This window comes from Mercurialis annua, linkage group LG2, assembly GCF_937616625.2.
Source record: "Mercurialis annua linkage group LG2, ddMerAnnu1.2, whole genome shotgun sequence".
Lineage (NCBI taxonomy): Eukaryota > Viridiplantae > Streptophyta > Magnoliopsida > Malpighiales > Euphorbiaceae > Mercurialis > Mercurialis annua.
In genome coordinates, this window is record NC_065571.1 from 4,796,344 (window position 1) to 4,823,532 (window position 27,189).

General features: G+C 29.7%; 3 protein-coding genes across 7 annotated transcripts; 1 reads left to right on the top strand and 2 right to left on the bottom strand.

Annotated features, from left to right (window-relative positions):
* Window positions 1-200: 200 nt before the first annotated feature.
* Window positions 201-1,752, bottom strand: LOC126667070 (phosphoenolpyruvate carboxylase kinase 1-like). The gene is made up of 2 exons (XM_050360035.2): window positions 849-1,752; window positions 201-477 (listed from the first exon to the last, which is right to left on the bottom strand). Exons 1-2 carry the CDS (start codon window positions 1,642-1,644, stop codon window positions 443-445), a joined length of 831 nt encoding a protein of 276 aa, XP_050215992.1. The 5' UTR covers window positions 1,645-1,752; the 3' UTR covers window positions 201-442.
* A 5,413-nt stretch (window positions 1,753-7,165) lies between these two features.
* On the bottom strand, window positions 7,166-11,391 carry LOC126668028 (cryptochrome-1). Of its 3 annotated transcripts, XM_050361224.2 has the most exons (6): window positions 11,295-11,391; window positions 10,150-11,028; window positions 9,368-9,589; window positions 8,481-9,187; window positions 7,676-8,345; window positions 7,166-7,439 (listed from the first exon to the last, which is right to left on the bottom strand). In XM_050361224.2, the coding sequence occupies exons 2-6, from the start codon at window positions 10,457-10,459 to the stop codon at window positions 7,399-7,401; spliced, it is 1,950 nt and encodes a 649-aa protein (XP_050217181.1). In that variant the 5' UTR covers window positions 10,460-11,028; window positions 11,295-11,391; the 3' UTR covers window positions 7,166-7,398. The 3 variants fall into 3 exon arrangements, with proteins under 3 accessions (XP_050217181.1, XP_055960560.1, XP_050217182.1); XM_056104585.1 differs by lacking the exon at window positions 11,295-11,391 and having other exon boundaries at window positions 10,150-11,081; XM_050361225.2 differs by lacking the exon at window positions 11,295-11,391 and having other exon boundaries at window positions 7,166-7,415; window positions 10,150-11,077.
* A 5,320-nt stretch (window positions 11,392-16,711) lies between these two features.
* On the top strand, window positions 16,712-19,299 carry LOC126670779 (chromatin modification-related protein eaf6). Of its 3 annotated transcripts, none has more exons than XM_050364602.2 (7): window positions 16,712-16,904; window positions 17,014-17,136; window positions 17,238-17,338; window positions 17,904-17,973; window positions 18,779-18,806; window positions 18,874-18,943; window positions 19,033-19,299. In XM_050364602.2, exons 2-7 carry the CDS (start codon window positions 17,029-17,031, stop codon window positions 19,139-19,141), a joined length of 486 nt encoding a protein of 161 aa, XP_050220559.1. In that variant the 5' UTR covers window positions 16,712-16,904; window positions 17,014-17,028; the 3' UTR covers window positions 19,142-19,299. The 3 variants fall into 3 exon arrangements, with proteins under 3 accessions (XP_050220559.1, XP_050220558.1, XP_050220560.1); XM_050364601.2 differs by having other exon boundaries at window positions 17,042-17,136; XM_050364603.2 differs by having other exon boundaries at window positions 16,714-16,904; window positions 17,042-17,136; window positions 18,883-18,943.
* Window positions 19,300-27,189: the final 7,890 nt, after the last annotated feature.

The window sequence follows — 27,189 nt, forward strand, 5'->3', positions numbered from 1 at the left end:
AATTGAGCAAATGAACTTTCTGATTCTTGAATTTATGACGGATTATACAAGTTTAATTTAATATATTAATATATTTTGATAAATTAGTCTATACCTCTTCAAAATATGACTAATTGTATCCAATTTTGAGTTTTCAAAACAAATTTAATTTATGAGCGTGCCTATAAATTTAATGATCAGAATAACCTTTACTCGATAAATAAGTAATGATATTTCTTCCCATATATATAACATAATCTAGTACATATTAGATTAATTTTTAATCAAAACAAAGCATTCCTGCTTAATTTACTTACAATATGCAAAACTTGCTCCCTCTAGTTCTACCTCATTGCCTGCCCAATAAAAAAGCATAGCTAGGGTTACCATATAGTAGTAATTAAGTAATATATACAGCCCTTCTTAAACTAAGCTAATAATATCCATTCTCTTCATGCTAAGATCAATTCATCCCTCCATTTGTCACCCATGGATGCCCTATAAAATCCACAAAAAGAAAATTAATTTGATTACAACATCATATAATTCATGTTTTGTACTAATTGTTTAACATAATCTTTAATTTTTTAGTCATTAAATTGTAATTTTTGAGTGTATGTTTTTTTTTTTTTTACGAGAAGTCACTTCTAAGTAAAGTCTAAAATTACTGTCGAATTTCGGAATGTGAACCACCGACAAATCTCCGTATATGGCTGTCCGATCCTAATCCCTCTATTTATTAGAAAGAGTGTAAGCGGAATTTAACCCCGTGATTATGACACCGAAGGTTTAGGCTTATCGACCAAACTCGTGCTAACAAAAAATGTATATATTTGATCATTAAACTTTAACCAAAAAAAAATACTTACTCAGAACTTGTTCAGCAGAGAGCCTTTTGGAAACGTCTTTGCAAAGCATTCTTCTTAAAAGATCCTTAACGGCGGGAGACACGCCGTTAAAAGATCTCACCGGAAACCTAAGATTCCCTCTCAGAACAGCATTAAAAATTTCAACAGCAGTTTCACCATAAAACGGCGCAAATCCAGCTAACATTATATACAAAACGACACCAGCACTCCACACATCAACCTTCTCGCCGTAATCTCTACCGCTCAAAACCTCCGGCGCCACATAATACGGAGTTCCTACAATTCCGCTTAAACTAATCCCATAATCACCTTCCATAACCACCTCAGCCGATCCAAAATCAGCCAGCTTAACAAAATTTCTCGAATCTAACAGAATATTATCAGGCTTCAAATCACGGTGTACGACGCCGTATTTGTGACAGTGACAAACAGCTCTCATTAACTGAATAAAAAGAACTCTAGCGTCATTTTCCGATAAAAATCCGCCGCTAGAGATAATCAAACTGTGAAGATCTTGATTCGAGCACAAATCTATAACCATATGAAGATGATTTTCGTCCTCGTAGATATTATAAATTTGGATTATATGAGGATGAGGAGAGAGTAGGCGGAGAAGTTTCGGCTCTGAGAGGAGGCATTGAGCGTCGAGTGAGTCGCCGGAGGTGAGATTTTTATCTATGGATTTAACGGCGAAGGTGTCGCCGGTTGTTCTTGATGTGCATCTAAAAACGGTGCCGAATCTTCCACGGCCGATCTCGTCGCTGATTAGGTAGTCTCTGTTTAATGCGTTGCTCATTACTTTTTTTTTTCTTTGCTCTGTTTTTTTGTGTGTGCTATGAGTTGTGCCGTTGCTAAATATGAATAAATATAAGGCCGTGTTTGGCGGGGGGTTTTCATTTATTAACAGAAAAGCAAAGACTAAAGTGGTTAATTCTAATAGAATGTTTTCCGGAATATTCGGTGTTGGCCAATAGGAATTTGAAAGCTGTCAAATCTAACGGCTGGAAATAGGTATGAGTGACTGAGATGCTGGATTAATGACAAGTGGATTGTTTAATAGAAGTTTCGGAAGAAAGAAATTCCGTACTTTGGGAGTACAAAAGTTGGAAGAGGATTCAATTTCTTTTTGGAAAGACTTTGCCACGTCACTTGAATCCTCACCGTCCACCTTTTAGTTCAACATGCATTTTGGATACTACCGATGAAAATATTTATTCACTTCCAAAATGTCTAGAATTGCTTTGGAGTTACATTTAATTTAATTTAATTCTATAAAAATACTTAATTTAGTAATAAAATTACTTAAGTATTTTATTTTATATGCAAGGTAAGCAGGTCCAACATGTCTTATGCGTGATGTAGTAGGTCAAATAATTCATGTTAATTTAATACCTCTATGACTTCTTTCACTTATTAAATTATAAGGGAATAAATAAATAATTTAATTTAATTTTATAGTAATTTTTACTAGTAGATGATACATGCGATGCAGGGCCACATGTTTTCTTTTATATAAGAAATCTATTGTAAATTTATTCATACATTTCTAATTTATCAAAATTTATTAAAATCGAATCTAAAACAATTATATTTAAAAAAAGATAACAATTTAAAAACTAAATCCGATCTGACATGAAACGGTAATTCACTAGTTCTTAATTCTACTTATAAAAATAAAAAATAAATTATCAAATTGTTTCTCTAATAAAATATATATAATCCTTGATCAAAACCAATATGTATCACCGCAAATTGATTTCTGATATCAAAAGCTATGTCTATGGTATCCAATTCAACCACATCACGCAATATTTTTTATAAAAAATAGATAAACATTTTAAAAAATTACAAAAAAAAAAATTTTAAGAACGAAAGACTAACAATAAAATATACAATATAAAAAATCTTATAGAGCTTTCAAATGATTCTATCTCTATTATTGAAAGATTTGATCTATCTTTAGTTTTTGATTTGCGATAAATGTGATTGGATATGAGATTCGTCGATAAATTCTAAACAATTAAAATAAAAAAATTGATTTTTTATTATATTTCATAAAATTAAAATAATATAAAATAAGAATATCGTCAACAATAAAATTAAATTATTCATTGCAGTTAAAAATAATTATAGACGGTTAGAATTTTTCATTGGATAAAATAGAGGGAGAAGAATAAATTAAATCACTTAGTGGATGACTTGAAGTACCAGTGTACCACAAAAATCAGGTGATAATTTAATACAAAGAGCTAATCTCATGTGAATACATATTCATATGAAATATCCTGAAATAAAATAATGAAATCAGATATTCACTCATTTGTGCCGAATCCTACTATTCCTATATATGAACAGATTCACTCAAATAAATTAATGGAACTAGCCCCATGTGATACGTATTTAATATATATATATACATATAAATTATATGTAGATTGAGTATTGATATAGAGAATTGATACTATCTTTTTTTTTTAGGAAAGAATTGACTATCTAAGTGGCGGACCTAATTTTTTTTATAAAACGGATAAAATTATAATAAAAGTTTGTAAAATGAACAACATTAACATAACATAAATTTTAAAATAAAAAATGGTATAAATTCTAAAGGAAAAAATATACTACTAAATTATATATTTATTTATTTTCAACGATTTACAATAATAAGATGGACAATTATCTATCATAAACTCTTCTTAGGTCCGTCTCCGATTTGGAGTCACTGCTCCGATTGATAAGGACCAAGCCGAATAGAACTTATTAAAGCTATAAAACACTCTCATTTTGTGTGAATTAATTAGTTGCTTCATATTTATAACTCCAACATGAAATTTTGATTAAGAAGAAAGGAGTCCTTACCACTCCATTCCAAGTCCCACTGATAAGTTCCATTTCAATAGCATCGACCGATGTGCATATTGATCAACAAAGCAAATGCTTAACCATTATTTCAATATAATTATATTACATTATTAAAAATGCAATATAAATACATAAAGCAGCCTATTTTTTTTATCTATTAATAGTTTAACATTTTTGTTTGGATTAGAAAAAACTTGATTAGATAGATAATAATGGATGCTAGTGGGAGGAGAAGATCTTCAAAGAGATTTGGAGGCAATAAATCATAAGATATAGAATTGCATAAAATTAGAATTGTGAGGATATAAAGCTTTTCTTTGGGTGACTTTTGGAGGAAACAAAGAGTTATTGAAGCAAATTTTAGTTGATGTTGATATACTACTTGAATCCGGACAATATATGGTACAGAAGAAGCAGGACAATCACAAAGGTTGTGATCTTTAATTAATTACTAGGTCAAAATGGTTTTTAGTGTTGGACCATTTTCCAAATTTGTGATGAATATATAATATAAGCACAAACAAATATCTCATAATTTCTCTATTCTTCTTTATTCTTTTCAACCATCTAATTTTCTCTTGATATTTAAGTTTGCTTTTCATTTTTTTTAATTGATATGGATATTCTTTGTGTGTACGTTCGAAATACGACGTGTTGCAAGTCAAATGAATTTTTGTATCTATAAATAAATATATTTATATTTAATTTATTTAACAATTTATGTGAAAAATCTATATTATATTTATTAGAATTGGTCAAAATTATTAAACTAATTCATCCATAAATGTAATAACTTTAGCCAAATATGCAGCGCAAAATGAATCGATTTAAATGTGTGCATAAATAAAATAGATTTAATGGCACAATCAGCCATAAATATAAAAAAGAGAGGGCAAAATCTTACAGTTTATTGGTAAAATGAATTATTTATAATTATTGATGAGTGAATTATTTTAAATAGGAGAAACCTTTAATGAGAGAAATATTTTAATTATAGTAATGGTCTAATGAGAGAAATAAAAACACGAAAATAAGTTATCTATCTATAATTTTGATCCTTTTTTTTGGACAATCTGATCTGACATAGATTGTCTATATGTTAGGAAAAAAACTTCGTAATTAGTAGAATTGAGATTTGAATATAATAATTATTTTAATTTGTAAAATTATCGGACCGAACCGTCTAATTTTAAAAATAAAAAAAATTAATAAAATAGTTAAAATTATTTTCCGTAAAGATAATGGATACAGCTAATAATAGATTAATAGTCCTCGTAACATAAAAAATTATTTAATTTCTAATATATTGCTCTATAAGCTGGCTCTATAAAAGAAAGTGATATCAATGGAAGTGGAAGGAGTAATTCAGAGGCGGACTGAGTCATATAGGATGAAGAGGAGACGCCTCCTCAATTTTCTTGTTCTTTTAAAAAATGTAACGACTAAATTTTATTTTTCAAACAATTAGATCTTTCAATTTTTTTTTTTGTATACATGAAATTTCTCCATAATAAAAATTTTAGTTCCGCGCTGGAAGAGTTGAATGGGAGGCATTGGTGGGGGGACGGCAGCAGCCCCACCCCCGCCCTGCCCTCATATGATCAATATTCGTCGCTAATCACAATGATTGTTTCTTTGCTTAGATGTCATACTACATATTATATGCAACAAATCGTAACTACAACGACAAACCATATATGGAGCAGTTTCATTTTTCAAATAATTTTCCAAAATAATGTGCAATGATGTTGATTGACTCATCTAAGTATGTTTTAACACTAGTATTCATATATTGTAATAATTTACTATAATTTATAAAGACTATCAAACATGAATGTTATAATAATAAGGCTTAATTCCTTAAAAAAACTCCACCTTGCATTTTTTTTTCGTTTATACCCTGACCTTGTAAAAACACCATTTGTACCCAATTTTGAGTTTCTATGTTTCATCTCTACCCAAAAACATTAAATTGTACTCTTTTCATTTGAAAAAGAGTTTAAAACAATCCTTCATTTTTAACTTATATACTAATTAGATATTAAAGTTATTAATAGTACAAAAATACCATCTTTTTCAAAAAATTAAAAATAATAATAATTTTTTAAAAAAATAATTCCGAATTTTTTGTTTATTTTGTTTATTTTTTTTTAATTTTTTAAAAAAATATTTCTGACTAAAAATTAAAAATAATAATAATTTTTTTAATTTTTTTAAAAAATATTTCTGACTAAAAATTAAAAATAATAATTTTTTTTATTATTTTATATAATTAAAAAAATTAATTAATTATTTGGATATATTTGATCATTTTTTAAGTTTAAGGATTTATTTGTATTTTTAAAAATAGAAAAAAGTATGTTTTAACTCTTTTCTAAATGAAAAAAGTACAATTTAATGCTTTTGGGTAGGGATGAAACATAAAAACCCAAAATTGGGTACAAATGGTGTTTTTACAAGATCAGGGTATAAACGAAAAAAAAGTGTAAGGTGGGGTTTTTTTAAGAAATTAAGCCTAATAATAACATGGATGAAATGTTGCATGCGTTGTTGCCTTGTTCGGCTGCTAACCAGGACAAAGTTTGTCTGTTTTGTCTGTTAGGGAACTCTGAACCTCGTAATCCCTTGGATACAAAAATATCACAAGTCTCCATCTCTGCCAACTTGGTTTATATAGTTTCGTTTATAGCAAAGGGCAGAGGCAGAGGCAGAGGCGAAACTAGAAATATTTTTTTAAAAAAAAACAAAAGAATTTCATGCGGCCGTACTTGTAAAGGTGGACGGCAATTATTATAATTTGTATTTTAAATATTTTATGAAATAAAATACATATAAAAATAGTTAAAAATAATGCAAAGGTGCGCAATTGTCCACCTTCGACTTTGGCATAAGATTAATATGATCTATAAATAACTTATTTTCAACCATTTTAATTAACTAAGAATAATGCATTTTATTTTTAAATTAATTAAAGATAATATTTTCTATTTTGGTGACGAGGACCCACTCTACTGAGCCGAAACTCAATATCATTGTCAAACCCCGGGATGTGGACCGCCCGCAAGCTCACATACCTGGTAAATCCGGGCTATAATGGCCAACAACCCAACCTCGACCACTCCATATTAAGAAAGGGCGTAGCCGGGGTTCGAACCTACGACCTTTGGCGTCCAGATGGCTGAGACTTAGACCACTAGACCAAACCCGTGCGGGCATAATACTTTCTATTTTAAAATCAATTAAGAAAAAATTTGGATCATTCTGCTCCCTAAAATTGTTCATATTGTATAGGTTTATTCTTAATTGACCTAAAAATGTAAAGCATTGTCCTACAGTGGGGTGATCCTTTACTCTGTTTGGTTAAGTTAAACAGTTTTGTGTCATCATTATTGGTCTAAAAATTTCTAAGCTTTCTACCATACTTAGCTTAGCTTCACACATATCAAGGCAGAATATAATTAAAAAAATCACTTATCAGTAGAAAGTGTTCTGAATAAAACTAGGCCAACTGTCTCAGATCTCTTTTATACAACATGAACCATGATGATGAGATACAATCTGCAAGCAGCAGACTTTAGAGACACAAATTCAACTGATCAGTTATATATTTGACATTAGTATTAACAATTCCAGAAATTTTGCGCCCCGAATCAGCTCTCCTCTTACACAGTAGGCCGCCGGCTAGTGATTAGGTTCCCATAGCAACTGCAAATTTGTCAGTAAAAAGTTCTGCAATAGTTCAGAAGCCAAAAGAATGGTGCAGAAAAGAAAATTTACAAGTTGCCGCTAGAGAATTCATGTCAACGACAATAATTCATTGAATTATGATCGTCATTTCTGAGAATCTAAACATCTTTTGATTCGTTCGTTCTTAGTTATGCTATTGATGCGTGAACAGATTAAGATTAAAGTCAAGAGGCACTCTTATTTTCTAGACAAGGAAGTGGATATGTGGAATTGCTTACCATCTTTGCTTGAATCACGTTCCGTATCTATTTGTACTTGCCAAGGCTGCTTGAGGTCGGAAGATTCACAATCTTGCATGGGGTTGCTTTCTGATGTGGAACAATATTGGGGAACAGAAAATGAAACTCTGCTGGTGGCCTGCTTTTTCGATGCTGAAGATTCAGCCGTAGAGCATGACTCTTCATCTGTTCTACAGGTCCCATAAATGTCATTATAATCACGTAGAGTTTCAGGTTGTGGTTTTTCCTCTTCCATGGGTTTCGATCTCTTCCTAACAAATGGAGTACTCTCGAGATTTCCGGTTGATGGAACCATCTGATCATTTAATGAAGCACTAGGACAAGGAGCTTTTGATGCAACCTTCGAGACGGCCAAAATGTCAGTACCATTAGAGTTGTCAACAACTACTTCATTTGTTCCACCTGAGGAGGTTGAAGCCATTGCAGCCGTTTCCCACATCCTAAATATAGCTTCAGTAAGACGTTCTCTAGCTAAATCCAAATCAACTATAGGTTTTGGATAGTTTTGTCCCAATTCCACCCCTGCAGCTTTAAGTACATTATGAGGTGCCTCCCAAGGATGATGGATCCACTCAGTCGGCATTCTGGCTAGCTCGGGTAGCCACTGCCTCACGTATTCACCCTCTGGATCAAATTTTGAACCTTGCATCTGATCATAATTTACAAATAATTCTCATAAATAAATATCAATTCAAGTATTTGATAATATCATATGACTAATAATTTTGGTAACTAATTTCGACAAAGATGAAAAATTATTCACTAGAGATAGAATAAAACGTACCTCAGGACTATCTAGACGTTCAAGATCATGGCCATCTGGTAAGCTGCCAGATATATACTGCCAACCGAGGATATCGCTCTCAATGTCCGCATCCAATAATGTGTCCCAGAAATACTTCATTCCCCATCTCCATGGAAGAAGCAGAGCTTTTACAGCAAAACATGAAACAATCACTCTTATTCTATTATGTGTCCAACCAGTAGCCCAGAGTTCACGCATTCCTGCATCCACTAACGGGTAACCAGTTCTTCCCTGCCTCCAAGTCTTAAAATGATCGTGGTTGGCATTCCATGGAAAATACCTTAAGTTGCTCAACAACGATCTCTCGTGGGTAAACGGAAAGTTAAAACAAAGGTAACGGGAGTATTCCCTCAGCCCAATGGATTTTAGAAATAGAGTCACACTTCTTTTCCCTTCCGTGTTCTCATCTTTTGCCCATAACAACTGTTTCACTTGAATGGAATGGAAAACTTTCCTTACACTCACTTCTCCGAAATGAAGATACGGGGACAAAAGTGAAGTGGAATTTCCCCCGACCTTTAACCTATTCTTCGAATAGTCTATTAGATGCTTTTCAACAAATTCAGTCAGTGCCTTATCAGCATTACTCCAACCAGGAGACCATGCTCTTCCTAGTAAGGAATTGCTCGACTTTTCTGCTACATCTTCGAGACCCAATGCCTCAATTGAACAGCTATTAACTATGCCTGGCAATAAAAGGGAAAAGATTTTGAAACAAGAAATAAAGAAAAATCAAAATATTGCATATTTTAATAAGTTTTAAAATTTGAGTCTATTTGAACCGTTAAACAGTAATTTTACGAGAAGGTTCAACATACTAACTGACCAACAATTTAACTTGTGCATAGTATACATATTGGGATTACCTGAAGCAGGTATTAACCGCCATGGAGGAAGATGTGAAACTTGTTCCATTTGCATGTCCAAGCACTTCTCCCAGTATGCGTCAAATTTCATAAAAGCATGTCCATTTTCATCATATATTTCCCATGGTTCATACAGCAAATCCCCATTATAGCTTTGCACAGAAATACCAAGCTCCTCCAGTTTTTCTTTGATGTTGTGATCACGAACAAGAGATACTGGATCTAAGGAGATAAAAGAAACATCAACAAGTATCTCTAATACAGAAACTAAGTAAGGAACTCTAAGCAAAACTAGTTATTAAATAGTGGCATTATGAAGTAGCACGGAAACTTCATTCAATTAAAGTCTCCCGTTGCAAAAACGCATCGGAAACTTGGCGTTTCCGACACGAAACTTTATTTATAACATCATTTTTAACACAGGAAACTTTAAAATAACATTTCCGTTTTTCCGTATCCGTGTCCGTGCTGCATAGCCAGCAATATGGAAACATAAGTCTCTGATCCTGGGTGTGGTGTCAGTCAATTTTTCATTTATTTATACTTTCTTATATAAATTCAATAGCTACTTTAGTAGATCAATTCAGCAAAAGCAGCAACATATGAACATGTAAAATTCACTAATAAAACTACCAAGCATTTTAAGCAGCATAATCATTGACGTTTCCTATCTCCCTTGACTTACTAAAATAGACTGAAATTATATAACACAATGAGAAAGATTCAATAGTCACAACTCGCAAAATTAATCTATTAAAAGAAGCACTATAAAGTGAACATACCATAGAGATGATTGAACACAACTCTTGTTGCTCCAACCGCATTGATGCAATCCAAAAGAGCAGCCAGAGTACTATGGGTTTTAACCATTGCAAGTTCCGCCCCAAGCGATTTCAGCGAGTGGCTCAAGTGAGCCAGAGACTGCTTCAACCACCACCTCGACACTCGGCCAGGATAGAACTGTCCTTCTTCTTGAGGGCACCATATAAACACAGGACACACACAGCCATCCCTAGCTGCTCCGGCTAACGCAGGATTGTCCTCAATTCGAAGGTCCCGTCTAAACCAAACAATGGTCTTAGCTTTCTCCATATTGGAATAACTCAGATCTTTGAGGATCAAATCGAAAGATCAAATCTTTTGATTCTTGAAATTATTTCCCCTCATCTTTAAGTAGCTTCAATTGAAAACTATAAGAGTTCAAGAAGTCAATTTCGGGTTGATCATCACAGTACAGTACCGAATGAAACAAAACCCTGATGTCCAATTTCTTGAACCAACAAACAAGACTTAAAATAGCAACAGAAACAAAATACTAAAAGCTTAAAAAGTATGAAACAGTTCATGTGCTTTCTTGATCCTTTGATGAACTAACTTTTAGCTCTGTCTGTACAATAAAAAAAGGAAACCATGAAAGAAAACAGATCTGGTACACGAACCAAAATGATTCCTTAATAATTACATGTTAAAGAATAATATCTACAACCCATCAAACCAAACAATTGAAACAAAGTAAGCAGAAACAATTCGACAAAGAAAAAAAAGATAAGCCAAGAGTACCCAAGTTCCTGCTTTCCTTTAGAGTTGGATTATTGAGGTAATAAGAACAGTGGAAGTGAAGATCACGTGGGTGTGTGGGGCTTGTTTTCTAGGTTTTTCCACTGTAAGAAAAACAAAAAAAGTTGATAAGGGTCTCTTTCAGCTGGGTCTATGTACTTCCAAGGTTAGAGATTAACTAAAGGATTCATTCAGCTCTATTCTCCCAATTGGAACTTCATATTGGCTCATTAGTTAGTGATGATAATTAATCACCAAATTAGTTATAAATTGATAATAACTCTTGGATAGCAATGATCAATAAGTAGAAATATTTCATTGCAAGCAGGCACAAATTCACTGGGGACAGTAACTGATATGAAATTATTACCGGGGAAGCGAACTCCAGCTGATGACTGGTAACAGGAGACCATTTAATCTTCAGTGCAGACACATCAGAGCCCAAAGGAAACTGGGTGTACTGATTATTCTCTATTCACCAAACTCGATGAACTTCAATTCCTAATTATGTCCCTAACTTTATTTTTATCTCCCACCAAAATCCTTCAATTTGAATTAGTAATCAGAAAATCTCTGACGTTTTATTATATTTTGACAAAAATTATTTCGTTATAATTTTAAACACGCACACATATAATAATATTTTTATTTTTATATTAAATTTTACTTTTGATCTCTTTTAAAATTGCGTATCTCATTTAGTTACCCATTGAGTTTTATTTTTATAGTTGAAAGTTGAAACTAAAACTTGTTGATTTGACTTAACTTGTTTTTTTATGTAAAAGAAATTAAAAGTAAAAAAAATAAAATAAAAATATTATTTTAAATGTTTATAGTTATGAAAATAAAAAAAATATATTATAGAAATAGAGTCCTGGTATTTGTATAATTGTAAATTTTTTTAAAAATATAAATTAATTAGTTAATAATATAAGATGGTGGTAAATTTTAATTACTTTTTTTATAATATTTCAATCAACAATAAAATATAAAATTAAATAAATTAAAGATATAAAAAGTATAGGAATAATGAAATATATTGTTTTCTTTTTTATGTGTTTTTCATAACACTTCAACTGCCTAGCAGTAAAAAAATAAAAAAATAAATGATCTTTACAAAAGTTTAATGAAATCATGGATTTTCTGACTACGAATTGAAGATTAAGGGTTTGGTGTCGGAGTGGAAGAAAGATCAGAAATTTTCTAATTACATATTGATGTCTAAGGACTTTGATATAAAGAGAAGAAAAATCAAGGACCGTTGATGAAATTACCTATTTTTAATTATTATTTATTTTTTTATCATTTAATTTTCAACGTAGCTAACACGCAATTTGATTGTTGTACGAATAACATGACGTAACAATTGTATTATATAGTTATTTTTTCGAGAGTGTTTATCTCATGCAACCGTTGTGCCACTTCATTTTTACATTAAACCGATGAGCATTTGCGATCAAGCAAGTTGAGCGATCGGTTCTGACGTCGAACAGGTTGCCTCCCTAGGCGCGTCGGTGCGCGCGAAGGTGAGCCCACGACATCTTGATCTGATCCCTCTCTTGACTCGCAAGACGCGCTTTACTCACCATAGAATAGATCGAGGATTCTTCTCCATTGCCTGCTTGTCCGGCTAGATTCCATCCGATCTTGTTTGACTGCTTATATACAAAATTAGTTAACCCTTCAAAATAGCCCAAAAAATGACAGCCATCAAAAGGCCTAAGCCCATATAGCCTCGGCCTGTACAAATGATGTTCAGCGGTCTCTACCCAAGTAGTTGTGGCCGCTCATCGAGAGGATTGTCTGAACCTGGAACGTTGTTCAAAAAACTTCATGGCCTTTATTAATTATTATTTTATTTTTTATATGACTAACGCACAGTTAGTATGTTATATGAATGACATGGCACAACAGTTGTGTTCTATAATTATCTATTTCTTAATTCTTTATGATATTGCGTAGATTATTGATCTAATAAACACACGTGAAGATCACGTGGAGTATGGTGCATTAGATGTGGTGTGGGCCTTTTCGTAATATACTTATTTTCAAAAAAAAAAGTATTCTTGTACCTTAAAAATAATGTAGATTATTATTTTTGATGTTCCAATAAAAATAGAAAAAAGATTATATCTTATATATACTGCATGATGTGTTTTAAATTACCAATCAGACTGTGCAAAAAAATCAATAGCTGTATGTTTAGTTTTTTGTGGGAAACCCATGGAGATAAACGAAAGATAAGTTGGGTGGCTTCGGACTGGATGTACAAGAGTAAAAGGGAAGGGAGACTAGGGTTTAGAAATTTTGGTGCTTTTAACCAATCTCTACTGGCAAAGCAAGTTTCCAGACTAGTCAAAAATCCACAATCACTTTTATTTATAACTCCACAGGGTAAATATTTTCTGGCAGAGGACATTTTATCAGCAGGGAAAGGAACAAATGCATCTTGGGGGTGGCAAAGCCTCCACTCAGGTATACAGCTCCTAAATAGAAGCCTAAGGTGGCAAATATCCTCAGGGCAGTCTATTCTTACTTAAAAAGAACCATGGATACCTAGTGTATATCCTTTTATTCCACAATTAAGAGAAAATGTGCAAAGGACAAGTGTTCCAACAACGGTTCAAGGTCTTATGTGTACTCAAAGGAAAAACTGGAATGAAAGTCTCATCAAATACTTTTTATCCCTCAAGATGTGGAAGCAATCCTAGGAATTCCTCTCCCTTCGTTACCACACCAGGATGGTCTTATCTGGCATCACACTCGAAATGACGTGTACTCATCTAACTCTGGTTACCATGTTGCAAAAGCTCATGCTCCACAATCATCACAGCAGGTTAACCTGGGCCAGAGACGACATTGGATCTACCTATGAAGTTTGAACATCCCAAACAAAATTAAAGTTTTTCTGTGGAGAGCCATTCTAAAGGGTTTACCTTCAGGACAAGCTTTGCAGATCAGATCTATAGGCAGTGGCAAGTGTGCTAGACGTGGGGAAGAAGAAAATCTGGCTCACCTATTCTTCCGCTGTGAATTATCCCAATCGGTTTGGTTTGGATTGCCTTTAGGCTTAAGATTAATCCTGGTGCCTGATGTGGATTTCTCCTTGATTTGGGAAGGTTTGATATTTATAGTCAAAAGAAGAGTCTTTACAAACCATCTCACAACTTTGTTTCTTTCTTTGGGCAATATGGAAAGCTATACATTTCATCATCTCCAAGAAAGCAGGTTGGTCAATAGAGCAAACAATTCAGAACGCGATACACTATTATACAGAGTTTGTGGATGCAAACAGGGCTGACAATCAACAAAAGCCTAATTCACCTCTACAAGACCAAAACCAAGAAAGAGTAGATCCAGGGCGAAACTCTAAAGACAGGGAGGTGATTACAATTTAGTTTGATGGGGGAACTCAGGCTTCGCTGAAGTTTGGGACGATTGCTTGTGTAGCAAGGAATAGTGGGGGACAGCGCCTGGGCACCTTTATGGCCATATATCGCTACATTTGGAACTCTGGTATTATGGAATTTCTAGCTCTCAAAGATCTAATGCTTTGGTGCTTAGCTAAAGGTTGGAAGAAAATCAGGTTTCAAGGCGATGTCATGCAAGTCTCTACTGCTTTTAATACTAGATGTTGTCCAACGGCAATGAGCATGGGGATTTGTAATGATCTGTGGGGTTTACAATCGTCGTTCGAAGCCTGTCAGGTTGTTTATGTGGGAAGGAAGAATATTACGGAAGCGCATAACCTAGTTCAATCCGCCAAAGTTAGGTTTATGAAATTTTCTTCACCTCTTATTGAAGAGTAACTACCTTAGTTTTCTAGCTACTAGCTCGAAAAAAAAAACAAAAAAAAAATTATTCACTTTAAATAGTTGAAAGATTTAATTTTGAAAATATAATAATAATATGATCACTACATTAACTCATTTTTTAATAATTATTAACAACCTAATTTTTCGTATTTCAGAATAATTATCGAATAATAATATTTTCTTAATCTTTTAATTATTTTACATTTAAAATTATATTTACTTAATATTTATTCTTTAAATAGTTCATGCAATTAATTTGTTTCAATTTTTACCCTTTTCCTTATATTCTATAAGTGTAATTAAAACAAAACATAAAATAATATATGAAAGATATATTACATTTAGTAAATATAATTAGTTTCACAAAAATAATTTGAACAACTTAAATAATTACTAAGTTTCATAAAATTATAATTAATAATAATACATATTAATTTATTTTAAATAATTTTTCTAAAAGTAATGAAATTGAAAAATTAAAACTTTTTTTCTAGATTATGTAAAGTTTAAGTATTTGAGAAAATTACAAAAACAAAGTTTAAAAACGCCGAAAGTTTTAGCAGTACCATTTAAAAAAGAAAAATTTCCTTGAAAATTTTCTCATCACTTAAAAAATTATCGCTTTGCCCGTTCTGTATCAGAGATGTATTCATGATGTAATGTTTTAGGTACAAATTAAAATATAAAGTTTTTTCATTTTGTCTGCTGTGTATCAGAAATATATGAGCAATGTTCTTTTAAGATATCAAAGATGTATCTACAATGTATCAAAATAAAAGCATAAAAAGTAAAAAAATATTATTTTTAGATAAAGATGATTTTTTTTTGGATTTGGAGAGTGTTTTTGAAAATTGCATAATAATATGATTTTTATTTAAATAAATTTAAAAAATAAATTTAAGGAAAAAATAGACTTTTAATTTATTTTTTTAATTTGATTCAATAATTCTGTTAACTAACACAAAAAATACACGAAGTGACTAAATTGTTGACATAAATAGAAGGAACAAAAATGTAAATTATGACATATAGAGAGTTTTAAAATAATTTACTTTTTATTTATTCAACTCTAATAGAGATAAGCATATCACTCTTTCTCTAAACTTTACTCCTCCTTCTCTCTAGAAAGTTTGTTCTTCTTGTTCTTTTAGAGGGTGGGCGATGGTGATTTCCGATCTTGGTCAAAAAATCACCTCCTCATTGCCCAAATTGATTTTTATATTTAAGGTTTTTTTTGTTCAATAAGCTTCCCGGAACGGAGTTCATCGTGTGTATATGAATAAATTTTATTGTTTAGGTTTTTTCTTGTTTTTAAATAATCTCTCCGGAATGAAGTTATCGTGTATTTGAATAAATTTTTGTGAAAATATTTTTGGTTGGCATATTGATTTTTTTTGGATTATTCAAACATTTTTAACAATCGTTCGAGCTTCATATTCAAGTTTTTGAAGATTCAGAAAGTTTCAATGTGTTTTGATCTATCTTTGTGGAATTTATTGAAGAAGAAGATTGAAAAGTTAAGATTGAACGGATCGAGCGGATCGTCGGTTAAAAAAAAAAGGGTGTCCAAATCGTAGACCTCTCGTCCCAACGGAAACTTTGTTCATCATTATTGATTATTTTTATGGCGAGATTCTATCTCTATGATTTTTCTTATTTTCTATTATTTTTGCTTGTATCATTAGTTGTTTTTTAGTTTTTGTGGCTAATATTTAATAGATTATATGTTTAAATCTTGTTATATGACTTTCAATTATCATCAATGAATTTTATTTTTGGAAAAAAAATTCTCATATAGAGACAAAAGAATTTACAATCTCTTCAAAAGATTATCCTTTATTTTATAAAATTTATCATGAATTTAATTGATTTATTACATAAAAAATTTGAGATTTATTACATAAAAAATTTGAGATTTATTAAGTAATTTTTCTAAAAACATTAGTTTTATAAACTTGCATTTTAAAATAAATGGAAAACGTATTTGCAAATAGCAATGCCATCTTATCTCTTTATCCTTAATGTCTTCACGCTCAATTCAAACGAAGCCTTAAGTGGGTAGGTTATTTATAACTATATAGCGCGCCATTTCATAACCGAATCTTCATTTCCCGAATCTTTCGAATTCCGAGATTTCAAATTCCGCGCCAACATGGAATCCGAAGGTAATCACATCGCTCATAATTTCATTCATAAAAAATGAATTACCGAAAGAATTCGGTTTCCGTAATTAGCAATTCGAATTCTCTGATTGTTCTTCTTTTTCTGTTTTAGAAATTCTGAAACATCATGTATTTATTAGGTCAAAGAAGCGGTTCCAATCCGACGGCTATACTTGCTTCTCTGATGGGAAAGAGGGAGAAGCTTCGAGAAGAGCTTCGTAACATTGAGAAACAAGTTTTAATTTTTTTTTCTCTTTTAGTTTAATTTTAGTTTATGTTTTAAAGATTTGTGAAGTTATGATTATTGTTATAATTGTTTTTATAATTAAATTTTAGGTGTATGAATTAGAGACGAGTTATTTACAAGAATCGAGTCATATTGGACATGCGCTTAAAGGTTTTGAGGGTTTTTTATCTTCCTCAAAAAGCACCACCAAGTAAGTGTTTCTTTACTATTTTCAGTAATATTTTGATGATTTAGGTAACTATGGATGCTCAACTAGGTAGCACGGGCACGGGAAACGGGGCACTGGAAACGGGACACGGAAACGGGACACGGAAACGGGGTCATTTGAACGTTTACTATGTTAAAAATGAAGTTTCGTGTCCGAAACCTCAAGTTTCTGACACGTTTTCATGACGGAACATGTTGATTGAATGAAGTGTGTGTGCTACTTAAGAACTTCTCAATTAAGATAGATGAAAATGATCATTTAATTTAACAAAATTTGATTGCAGTTGTAGCTTGATTGAAATTGTGTGTGCATCACCTGAGTTGGGATTTTATTACATGACTAGCGGAAAATTTTAAACCAGAGTGTTGCTCATATGCTTATCTATGAATTTTAGCTGTTTGATAAGATGAAAAATCAGCATGCATGAATCAACAACATTATAATGTATTTTACAGGCTCCCTGTTTATGCAAATGACAAGTTTCTAGTGTCACTGCTTCCCGTAGCTATTTTGTGACAAAAAAGTTGTCTTGCAATTCAATTTGCAGTTTAAAAAGGTCCAGGAAATTTCAGCCAGATGATAGACTTTTCTCATTGTCATCAATTACCTCGCCAGTGGTATGTATTGCAATTCTTACTCGTACAGCAACGGCTTAGTCCTATTTACTTTCTAGATTTCTTTCTTTTGTTCTTTGGCGATTGAGCAGTTGGCAATTTTTTACTAACTGAAAGACCTTTCTTTTGAGGCATCACATGGCTCATCAATTGTCTGTTATTTGTTTTGATTTTTATTCTACTGAGAACAGTATTTTAAATTCAGTTTTGGACGATGTAGATTATGCTACCATATATTTTATAATCAGTGAATTTTTTGTCTGTTAGTGGTGCACTTGATGCTATTCTTAGTGGAGTTTTCCAAAACAATCCATAGTTTTTGGTCATGGCTCTGGCTGAGATAACGAGCTGAAATTTAGAACATAGAATGAACTCAAAAATCTCAGAACTGAAATTTAGAACATTGGCGAACATACTCTATCTATAGAACCGACGATGCAACAATATTTTTGTTTGCTGTGGAAATTCAGTCAATCTATTTTTTTGAATATATGCTGATAGAACATAGAATCTCGGAACTCAAAGCTAGTAGACAGCTTGTGCCCCTGTGGCGGTTGGTTGGTATGACTATGTTAGACGAATAACAAATTGTTCTCTGTTTTCGCAGCCAACTGTTTTGTGGCCATATATTTTCTTTGTTCTTCATTATTTAGTGTTTTTTGTTTTGTTTTCTAGGCCATGTTTAGTTATGCTGTTTGTTATTCTCCAGCATCCGAAAATTTCTAATGATGCTGACCGTCGCATGGATATTTAATTGAGATAGTTGCTCATTTGTGAAATTTTCTTATCGTGTTTTGTTAATCTTTAGGCCGGAGAACTTGGACTTATACGGGATGGTAAGCCTCGTATATTCTTTTTCATTTATTCCAGACATCAGAGATAGGATCTTAATGCTTCATATAGTCTCCGCAGATGGAAGGCCCGATTTTGGTTCTACACGGTTCAAGGCTGGAAATGCAACTGCCAATGGACAGTGAGTACCATGTCCTTTCAATCTATACACACTGAGCTTTGAAAATTATTCGTATATATATTAACGCATCACGAAAACCCTTTCTGAAGGGGGAAGCCAAAGAAGGGAAGAGCATCAACAGGACAAAGAGATGTGAAAAAAATCAAAGCATCCAGCGAAGCAGAATTTGACGACGAAGATGATCCTGATGTGAGATAATTAATTACCTCTTGGCTCTTACAGACATGTAATCACTGTATCATTTTATTTTAATTATTGAATAGGGGGTGGACTTAGGCGACTGTATCATAACAAGTTATGTAGTGTGGCTTGACATACAAGTTATTTTATACTACTAAAAGAAATCATTATTGTTATTTGACTCCTAATTTCGTCGAGTATACTTTATTGTTGTGAAAATTCTTTGGAGAAACGAGAGAATGCAATCGTGATTTGAAGTAAATCTAGTAGATTTTGTGAAAGTTTAACAGTACTTTGCAACCTTTTAGACATTATGAACGTTGGTTGGCAGAAATCAAATAGAAAAATGAACTCAACAAGAAGTTATGACTGTGGAGCCTGCAATTATTGATTCTGCTTTTTAATTGATTCTACATGCAGCTAAAAATTGGCCTGTGTATTTTCTTGGGTTGGTTCCAGCAACGGCCGAATTAAGCTTCACGAAGGGGAATACAATGACAGCTGACAACTAGTTGATTATTGGGCTGAAACTCGGCCCGTCCAAGCCCAGCCCATTTAGACCCGAACTGAATGCTTATTTTTGCTTCAAATCCGGCCCAAACTTGAATCCATTTCGAGTTTATTTTTATTTGCAGCCTTAAACTTCTATTTGTAATTAGTTAAATTTATACACACATTCATAAAAGTCTAATTCGAATCCGTCAAACTTCAGCCATAAACAGGAAATGAGAAATAAATTCGGACGAAATATATACTGGTGACTTTGCAGTTAAAACTTGTTGAGTGCTAAACTAGGCTTGTTTGGTTAAGTTAAGAACACATCTATCACCAAAACTAGGCTTGGTTTGGTTTGGTTAATTGCCGACTAAAACTATATTAAAATATATAAAAACGACTCTACATTATGATCTTAGACTATCAGTTGCTTGTCTAATTCCAATTTAAAAGTTTGTGTGATTCATAAATACTAGTGCTAATTTTATAATTAGAGCTTGCTAGCTCGAGACCTTTTCGACCAAGCAAGGTAAAAAATACCCAAATCTGAATTCAATGTTTGGTAAAAAGAAGAAATGAGCCGATGAATGATTACTATATATACATACATATATATATATATATATATATATATATATATATATATATATATATATATATATATATATATATATATAATTACATGTGCATGAAAATCGCTAAAAATATTCAAAGCTTAACCACTTTTCAGTTCTTTTTCTATGAGCCAACCTTAAACACACACAAAAAAAATCGATCTAACTTTAATAAGTATAATACAATTATAGTCAACTCCTTCATTTTGATTTTTTAAGGCTGCACCTTTTTTTTTCATTTAAACCTAATTTTTTTAAATAAAAGTACACTTATCAAATTGTCCTATTACATATTTATATACACATTTTTTTCTTTTGTTATTGTTTTGTTATTATTTTAAATTTATCTTATTTTACTTATTTTATTTTTTAAATTCAATTTCATAACATTTGCATTTTTCTTTAAATGATTCATTATTGATAATATATTTTTATTTATCTAGTAATATTATTAATAAAATTTAAATAAAATTTATACTCATATTGATAAATTTATAAATTAATAGTAATAATCTAATTTCTTTTTATCAATTACTATTAGATTGAATCAGCTATCATTTGTATGCTACCGGGTATTACTTGCTTTTCCGCTTCATTTTTGGAAAGTATTTGTTTTTCACATATATTAAAAGCTATATATAAATTAATTATTTTATTTATCCTTATTTATGTTGTCTCATAATTAGTTTTTAAAGTATAGTATTTTATTTGAAAATATAATTAAAAAAATCTAAAATTTTACTTAAAAAATAGAAAAAATACATTTTAAAAATATTTTTTAAATACTCTCTCCCTCTTAATAGAGTTGTCAATTTTTTTATTTTAAAATTTTCCCATTTTAAAGAAATGATAAATTTTAAAATTAATTTTTTATTTTCTTTATTTAAAATCTACCAACGAACTAATATTTTTTAATATCTATTGAAATATATAAGAAAATAAAAATTAATAACTATATTAAACAAATGTATATGATAGAAAAAATAATAAAAGTTATAATATCAATAAAAAAATTTAACTGTGAAATAATGAAAAAGTAAATAATTTTAAAATAGTAAGAGTATTTCTTTAAAAAAAACAGAGAATAATTGTAATCATTTGTATTTTACGCGTGATATATTCTTAAAAAAAGGTCATCAGTTGGAATAAGAAAAGTAAAAGGCATGTAGGCCAACTTTTACATGATTTCTAATTTCAATTATAATAAATAAATATTTTATGGGAATGGATGAATATAATTTTACTCAAAATAATTAACTGAAATTGGATGTTGAGATCAATTACTGGAACTGCCTCCTATAAAATCCAAGGAATAAAACAGTAATAAAACCAATTAATGCTGAATTCAAAGGCCATTACTAAAGTAAATCTTGACTAAAAAGTAAAAATTAATCACTATAAGGTATGGCAGTGACAAGTAAAGATTAATCAATGACTAGCAAGTATTGCACTGACAAACCATTAAAAAAAAAAGTATTGCAGTGATAAAAAAAGATTAATCAATGACCAGCATGACTATAAAAATGTTAACACTTGTAATATATATTTCATACTTATAAATTATTATAATCTTAACTATAAATTATTTGGTCAAGGATGGTAATAAGATTATACTATAATTAATGAAATTTAATTAGATGAAAAACAGTAGTTGATTGTGATCTATTTTGTTTGAAGATATTTTGGCATGGAATGGAAGGCACCAGTTCAGTCAAAATTTTAAGATATATTAAAATCTTATTCACATGCTTATTATAATTACTAATCTTTACATTTCATAGGGGGCGGGCAAAAAAACCCGGTCAAACCGATTAACCGAACCGAAACCGGAAAACCGAACCGGAAATATGTTTAACCGGTCCAACGGTTTAGGTTTAGGTTTTGATTTTTAGTTTTCATGGTTAATGGTTTAGGTTTAGGTTTTAGATTTCTAAAAACCGTGGTTAACCGGTTAACCGGTTTATATATATATATATTCATATATTTTTAATAATTAATAAGATATATTTTATGATCTATAAAATAATATTGATTTTATAATATACACAATAAAATCTAAATATAAAAATATATTGACATATATTTTATTTATGAATATTTATATATTTTAGGAGATTTTATATATGAAAATATTGTAAAAGAAATTTGTTTTCCTTATTAAAATATTTACTTAACAAAAATAGGAATATTTAAGTCTATATAGTAGAAAGTGGACGTGAACAACACTACAAACAATTCAAAAAATACAAACCTAACTTTAATATTACTCATAAATTATTTGTAAATAATAATAATTTTAAATATTTGCATTGATTTAACTATTTATAAGATAGTTTAGATTTATATTTTTTTAATATAATTTGAATTTCTATAGTTTTTTTTTGTTTGCTAAAAAATCAAATAGAATTAAAAATATATATTTTTTTGTCTTTAATTTTTCTAATGGTTATATGGTTAAAAACCGCAAAACCGAAAAACCGAACCGGTTTTTATGGTTAACCAATTTACCGGTTAACCGTTTAAAATTTTAGGTTTAGATTTTTAATTTTAAAAACCGTATTACAATGGACCGGTTTATAAATTACCCTCATGGACCGGTTAACCGGTCCATGCCCACCCCTACATTTCATAATTATAAAAAATATTTCAATTTTAAATTATCCTATATATATAAAAAAAAAAATTTAATTATACTTTTACTTAGACTTTTGACAAAAATATCATTATTTACTTTTAGGAGTATTAACCATTAAGGACTTATATTGGTAGTTTTAAATAAAAATATTTAATTCTAGTCAATTAAATATTAAATAGACAGATTGAAAGATTATTTTTGAAATATTATTAAACAAGTATATAGTATTAATGATATTTTTTTTAATTTATATGCAAATAAATATCTAATTCATAAATGCAAATTAACATGATTATCATGATTAATACTACATAGTACATGAATTAAAAAATATCATTAAGTATTAATGATATTTTTATTATTTATGATGTATTTTCCATAAACTTTTATATAAATTATTTATAAATAAATATAATTGTGTTTAGGGCTGAGCAAACCAAATAAAATTAAAATTCATTATTTGGTTCAGTTATTAAGTAAAAATGGTTTGATTTAATGACTAGTTTGGAAAATTTTGAAATTTGGTTAACGGTTCGGCTTGAAGATTTATGAAATTGAAATAACTAAAAAAATCAAAGAAACTGACTTCTCCAAATTGATAAGGTTTTTGTTTGATATTGTATTTAAATTTTGGATCTTTTATTTTACTTTGCCTACTTCTTTTAGACTTTTTGTTTGAGTTTGTATCAAAAGTTATAAGTCCAAACCGAATAAAAAAAACCGAATGGACTAAGAAATTCGGTCAAATTTTTTCAATGTTTGATAAAATAATTAGTGGTTATGTCGACCATTTATAAATCTTTGGCATCGTTTCGGTCGATTCAGAACCAAACCGACTTATGTTCAGCTATAATTGTGTTTAAACGTTTACTTAAAAATTCATTTAATTTAACCCTGAATTTATAATTTTGTAAGACTTATCATATTCATATATATAAATGAATTATAAAATTAATTTATTTACAAATTAAATGAGTTTTGGAGTAAAATTAAGCTAGATTTATTTCTACCTAATTCATATTCAATGAGAGGAACATTAGTATATTTTACACGTTGTGCCATTTGATTATTATCCTCTTGAAATCTATATTTAATTTCAACACAACACATAGTGTAGTTATTTTAAATTATTATTTCTTCCAATATATAATGTTTATCGTTTTTGACTATTTCATATAGATTAGAAAAAAAAATAAAGCGATAAATATTATAGATCAAAAAATAACTCGTAGTAGTATTTTATCTTGAAAGAAAAAAAATCAGCACACAAAGTTGAATTTGACTAAAGTCAAATAAAAAAGGAATTTGGTAACTTAGTATGATATGTAAATATTCAATGCATGATGAGTTGGAACTTGTGGGAACAGCTGAGAGTTTTTGAATTTTATTTTTGTGCGCATATTATACTCCTACATGCGCAAACTGATGAAGCTAATTTATTTATTTTTGTCAATTATCATTACTGATAACGTTTACCTTCTCTACATGCTATTTAATATAAATCAAAAAAATCAATAATCTATGGTTTAAACAATATAAGTGTCACACAGCAATCTATTAGATCGTGAATTTATTTTCTTCTATAAACATTCTTCTTTTTTAGTTATATATATAAAAAATATTCAAAATAAAAATAGGAGAAGTGTTATGGATTAAATATAAGCTGAGTGGTTTAATGGGTCATCTGAATAATATATATCATGTATTAGTATTTTGACCATATATTATCAATACATATTATATATATATATATATGATTTTCTTTTTACAAAAAAATATCTATTTTCAGCTAAATGTTTGTAAAAATACGCTCTAATCTTTTCTGTTGTAAAAATACGCTATTTTGGTAGATTATAAATAGATTATTGCAAAACCATCGGTAAATTAGTAATAGATTGAAAAAAGTGTATTTTTGCAAGAAAAAAGTTTTTTAAAAAGATATTTTTACAACAGTAAAAGTCAGAGTATATTTTTATAAAAACAAAATTCGAGAAAAACGCATAAAGTGTAATTTCCTCATATATATATATATATATATATATATATATATATATGTTTAATAATAACTAAGATATATTTTTATGCTCAAAATAGATTCTTTGACATAGTTCTCAAGAAATTTTACTTTTTGTCAATTAGTAAATTATTTTAAACTTTATTATATTCCTTAAAACATTTAAAAAAATTATTAATCTTTTGTGAAATAAATTATTTATTTATTAATGTATAAATTATGTGCCAAAAATAAAAGAAAATTCAAATATAATAAGTGGACGTCAAAATTGATAGCATTTTTTGCCTTTTTTTTTCAAATCAAAAGTTAGATGTATTAAAATAACATTGAAGTACTTCATTACATTAATGGATACAAAATGTTAAAAATTCAAATTAAAATCTTAACATTTAAAAAAATTAACAAAATTCAAAACGTAAATTTTGATGGCTTGATAAATTTAAAAAATTCAAGTATTGAAAATTATGAAGCATCATCATTTACGTCCTTAGAATTTTCATCTCACATTACTTTGATCGAAGCATATTTCAATAAACAATAACAATCTTAATTCATTAAAAATTTAAAATAGTAATGCTAATAAACATTAAACAATTTGATTTGACAAAAAACTTACACATTCAAACATCAAAACATCATTAAAATATACCAAGAAAACTAATACTTTTTTATAAAAACAACAACTAAAATACAGACACAAACACATAAAAATAATCTAAGTCGATAATTAAAACTCACGATGTTTTTTTTACTTGATATCTCTCTCTACCACCACTTCATCACATGTATATTATTCTTAGCCAAACAATAGGTCATCGTGTTAGCAAATCTTATAACAGAAATTACATTAAAATTTGTAGCATCAGAAAGCAAATAGCGATACGCACACCCAAAAAAAAATGCATTGGAGCAACTCTTGGTTACAGATTAACTACTACCACATTGACATTAGCATCCATTATTATGAAATTTAGCATCCAATAGCCATCAATAACCATGGCAGCATCAATAAAATTATTGCATATTAACCAATCAATATAGGTGCCTTAAATTATATAAAAAAATATAGGTGCCTTAATTTGCCCACACTAAATCTAAAATCTATTAAAGATTTCAACCTGTCTTTTAAATATTTCTTCCTCAATAAAATATTTACAAGTGAATCATTTTACTGGTTAATTATTTCTAATAAAAATGATTAATCAAAGACTTTAAAATGTCCCTTTGCTAGAGACCTACCATGAAAGTGCAAATTAAGCTTTCTTATTATTTGCATGTTTAACTCTTCTGTTTATGCTTTTTCATGCACAATAATATTAATTTTTGTTAATTACAGCAGCCCAACTTTTCATAAGATAAGGTTATAATATAGCTAAGTAACAATCACGCATATATTAAATTTTGAGTAGTGCGGCAGCCTATAAATAGTAAAAATTAATGCAGCTAACTAGTTAATTACATTAACAAATAAGTATATCATCCAACATATATGTCACGTTAATATGTACTAATGCATATTTGTTGTATGAGTAAAAGGTCTATGATTTTTAAACGAACAAAGGGTCAACGCGCCCCCTAAATTTGTGACATGGGGTCATCTAACCCAGTTTATACTTTTTTGAGCAACTAACCCCAAAACTCTTCATTTTTGGGTCAAATAACCCAATAATTTATATTTTTATTTCAAAAAAATAAATTTAGAATAATTATATCGCAACAATTAGGGAAGTATCTAATTATATTTTTGTATCTCTCACCTCCGATTTGTATTTTACGCATTTTAACAAACAATTATGGGTTATTTGACCCAAAAATGAAGAGTTTTGGGGTTTGTTGCTCAAAAAAGTATAAATTGGGTTAGATGACCCCGTGTCACAAGTTCAGGGGGTGCGTTGACCCTTTGTTCATTTTTAAACTTGTGAGTCGAAGTCAAATAATTCACTCTCAAAACTTATTTTAATTAATTAAAGACAATATTTTTTATTTTAAGTTCATTAAAAATAATACTCTCTATTTTAAAATCAATTATAAAGCTAAAACTAGATCATAGTGGTTTCTAAATATTTTTCATTTTGTATAATTGTACCCTTAATTAATTTAAAAACATAAAGTATTGTCCTTTAATTATTCAAAATAGCTAAAAGAGAATTATTTGATTCCGGATTATAAGTTTAAAAATTGAATTGATTTTTTATTCTTTTATATATTGAAATTTTTATTTTTTTATTTAAAAAATATAAAATATTTAAATTATAATCTAAAATTTATAACTACAAAAAAAAATATTTTACTAAATTATATTAACATT

Bases quoted from the DNA above. Each gene is read 5' to 3' on its own strand.
- LOC126667070 (XM_050360035.2), bottom strand. From the start codon at position 1,644: ATGAGCAACGCATTAAACAGAGACTACCTAATCAGCGACGAGATCGGC. The intron at 478-848 runs GTAAGTATTTTT...TGGATTTTATAG, and splicing joins CTCTGCTGAACAAGTTCTGA to GGCATCCATGGGTGACAAAT.
- LOC126670779 (XM_050364602.2), top strand. From the start codon at position 17,029: ATGTATTTATTAGGTCAAAGAAGCGGTTCCAATCCGACGGCTATACTT. The intron at 17,137-17,237 runs GTTTTAATTTTT...ATTAAATTTTAG, and splicing joins TTCGTAACATTGAGAAACAA to GTGTATGAATTAGAGACGAG. The intron at 18,807-18,873 runs GTAAGCCTCGTA...TGCTTCATATAG, and splicing joins ACTTGGACTTATACGGGATG to TCTCCGCAGATGGAAGGCCC.
- LOC126668028 (XM_050361224.2), bottom strand. From the start codon at position 10,459: ATGGAGAAAGCTAAGACCATTGTTTGGTTTAGACGGGACCTTCGAATT. The intron at 9,590-10,149 runs GTATGTTCACTT...TTATCTCCTTAG, and splicing joins TGTGTTCAATCATCTCTATG to ATCCAGTATCTCTTGTTCGT. The intron at 9,188-9,367 runs GTAATCCCAATA...TTTTATTGCCAG, and splicing joins GCGGTTAATACCTGCTTCAG to GCATAGTTAATAGCTGTTCA.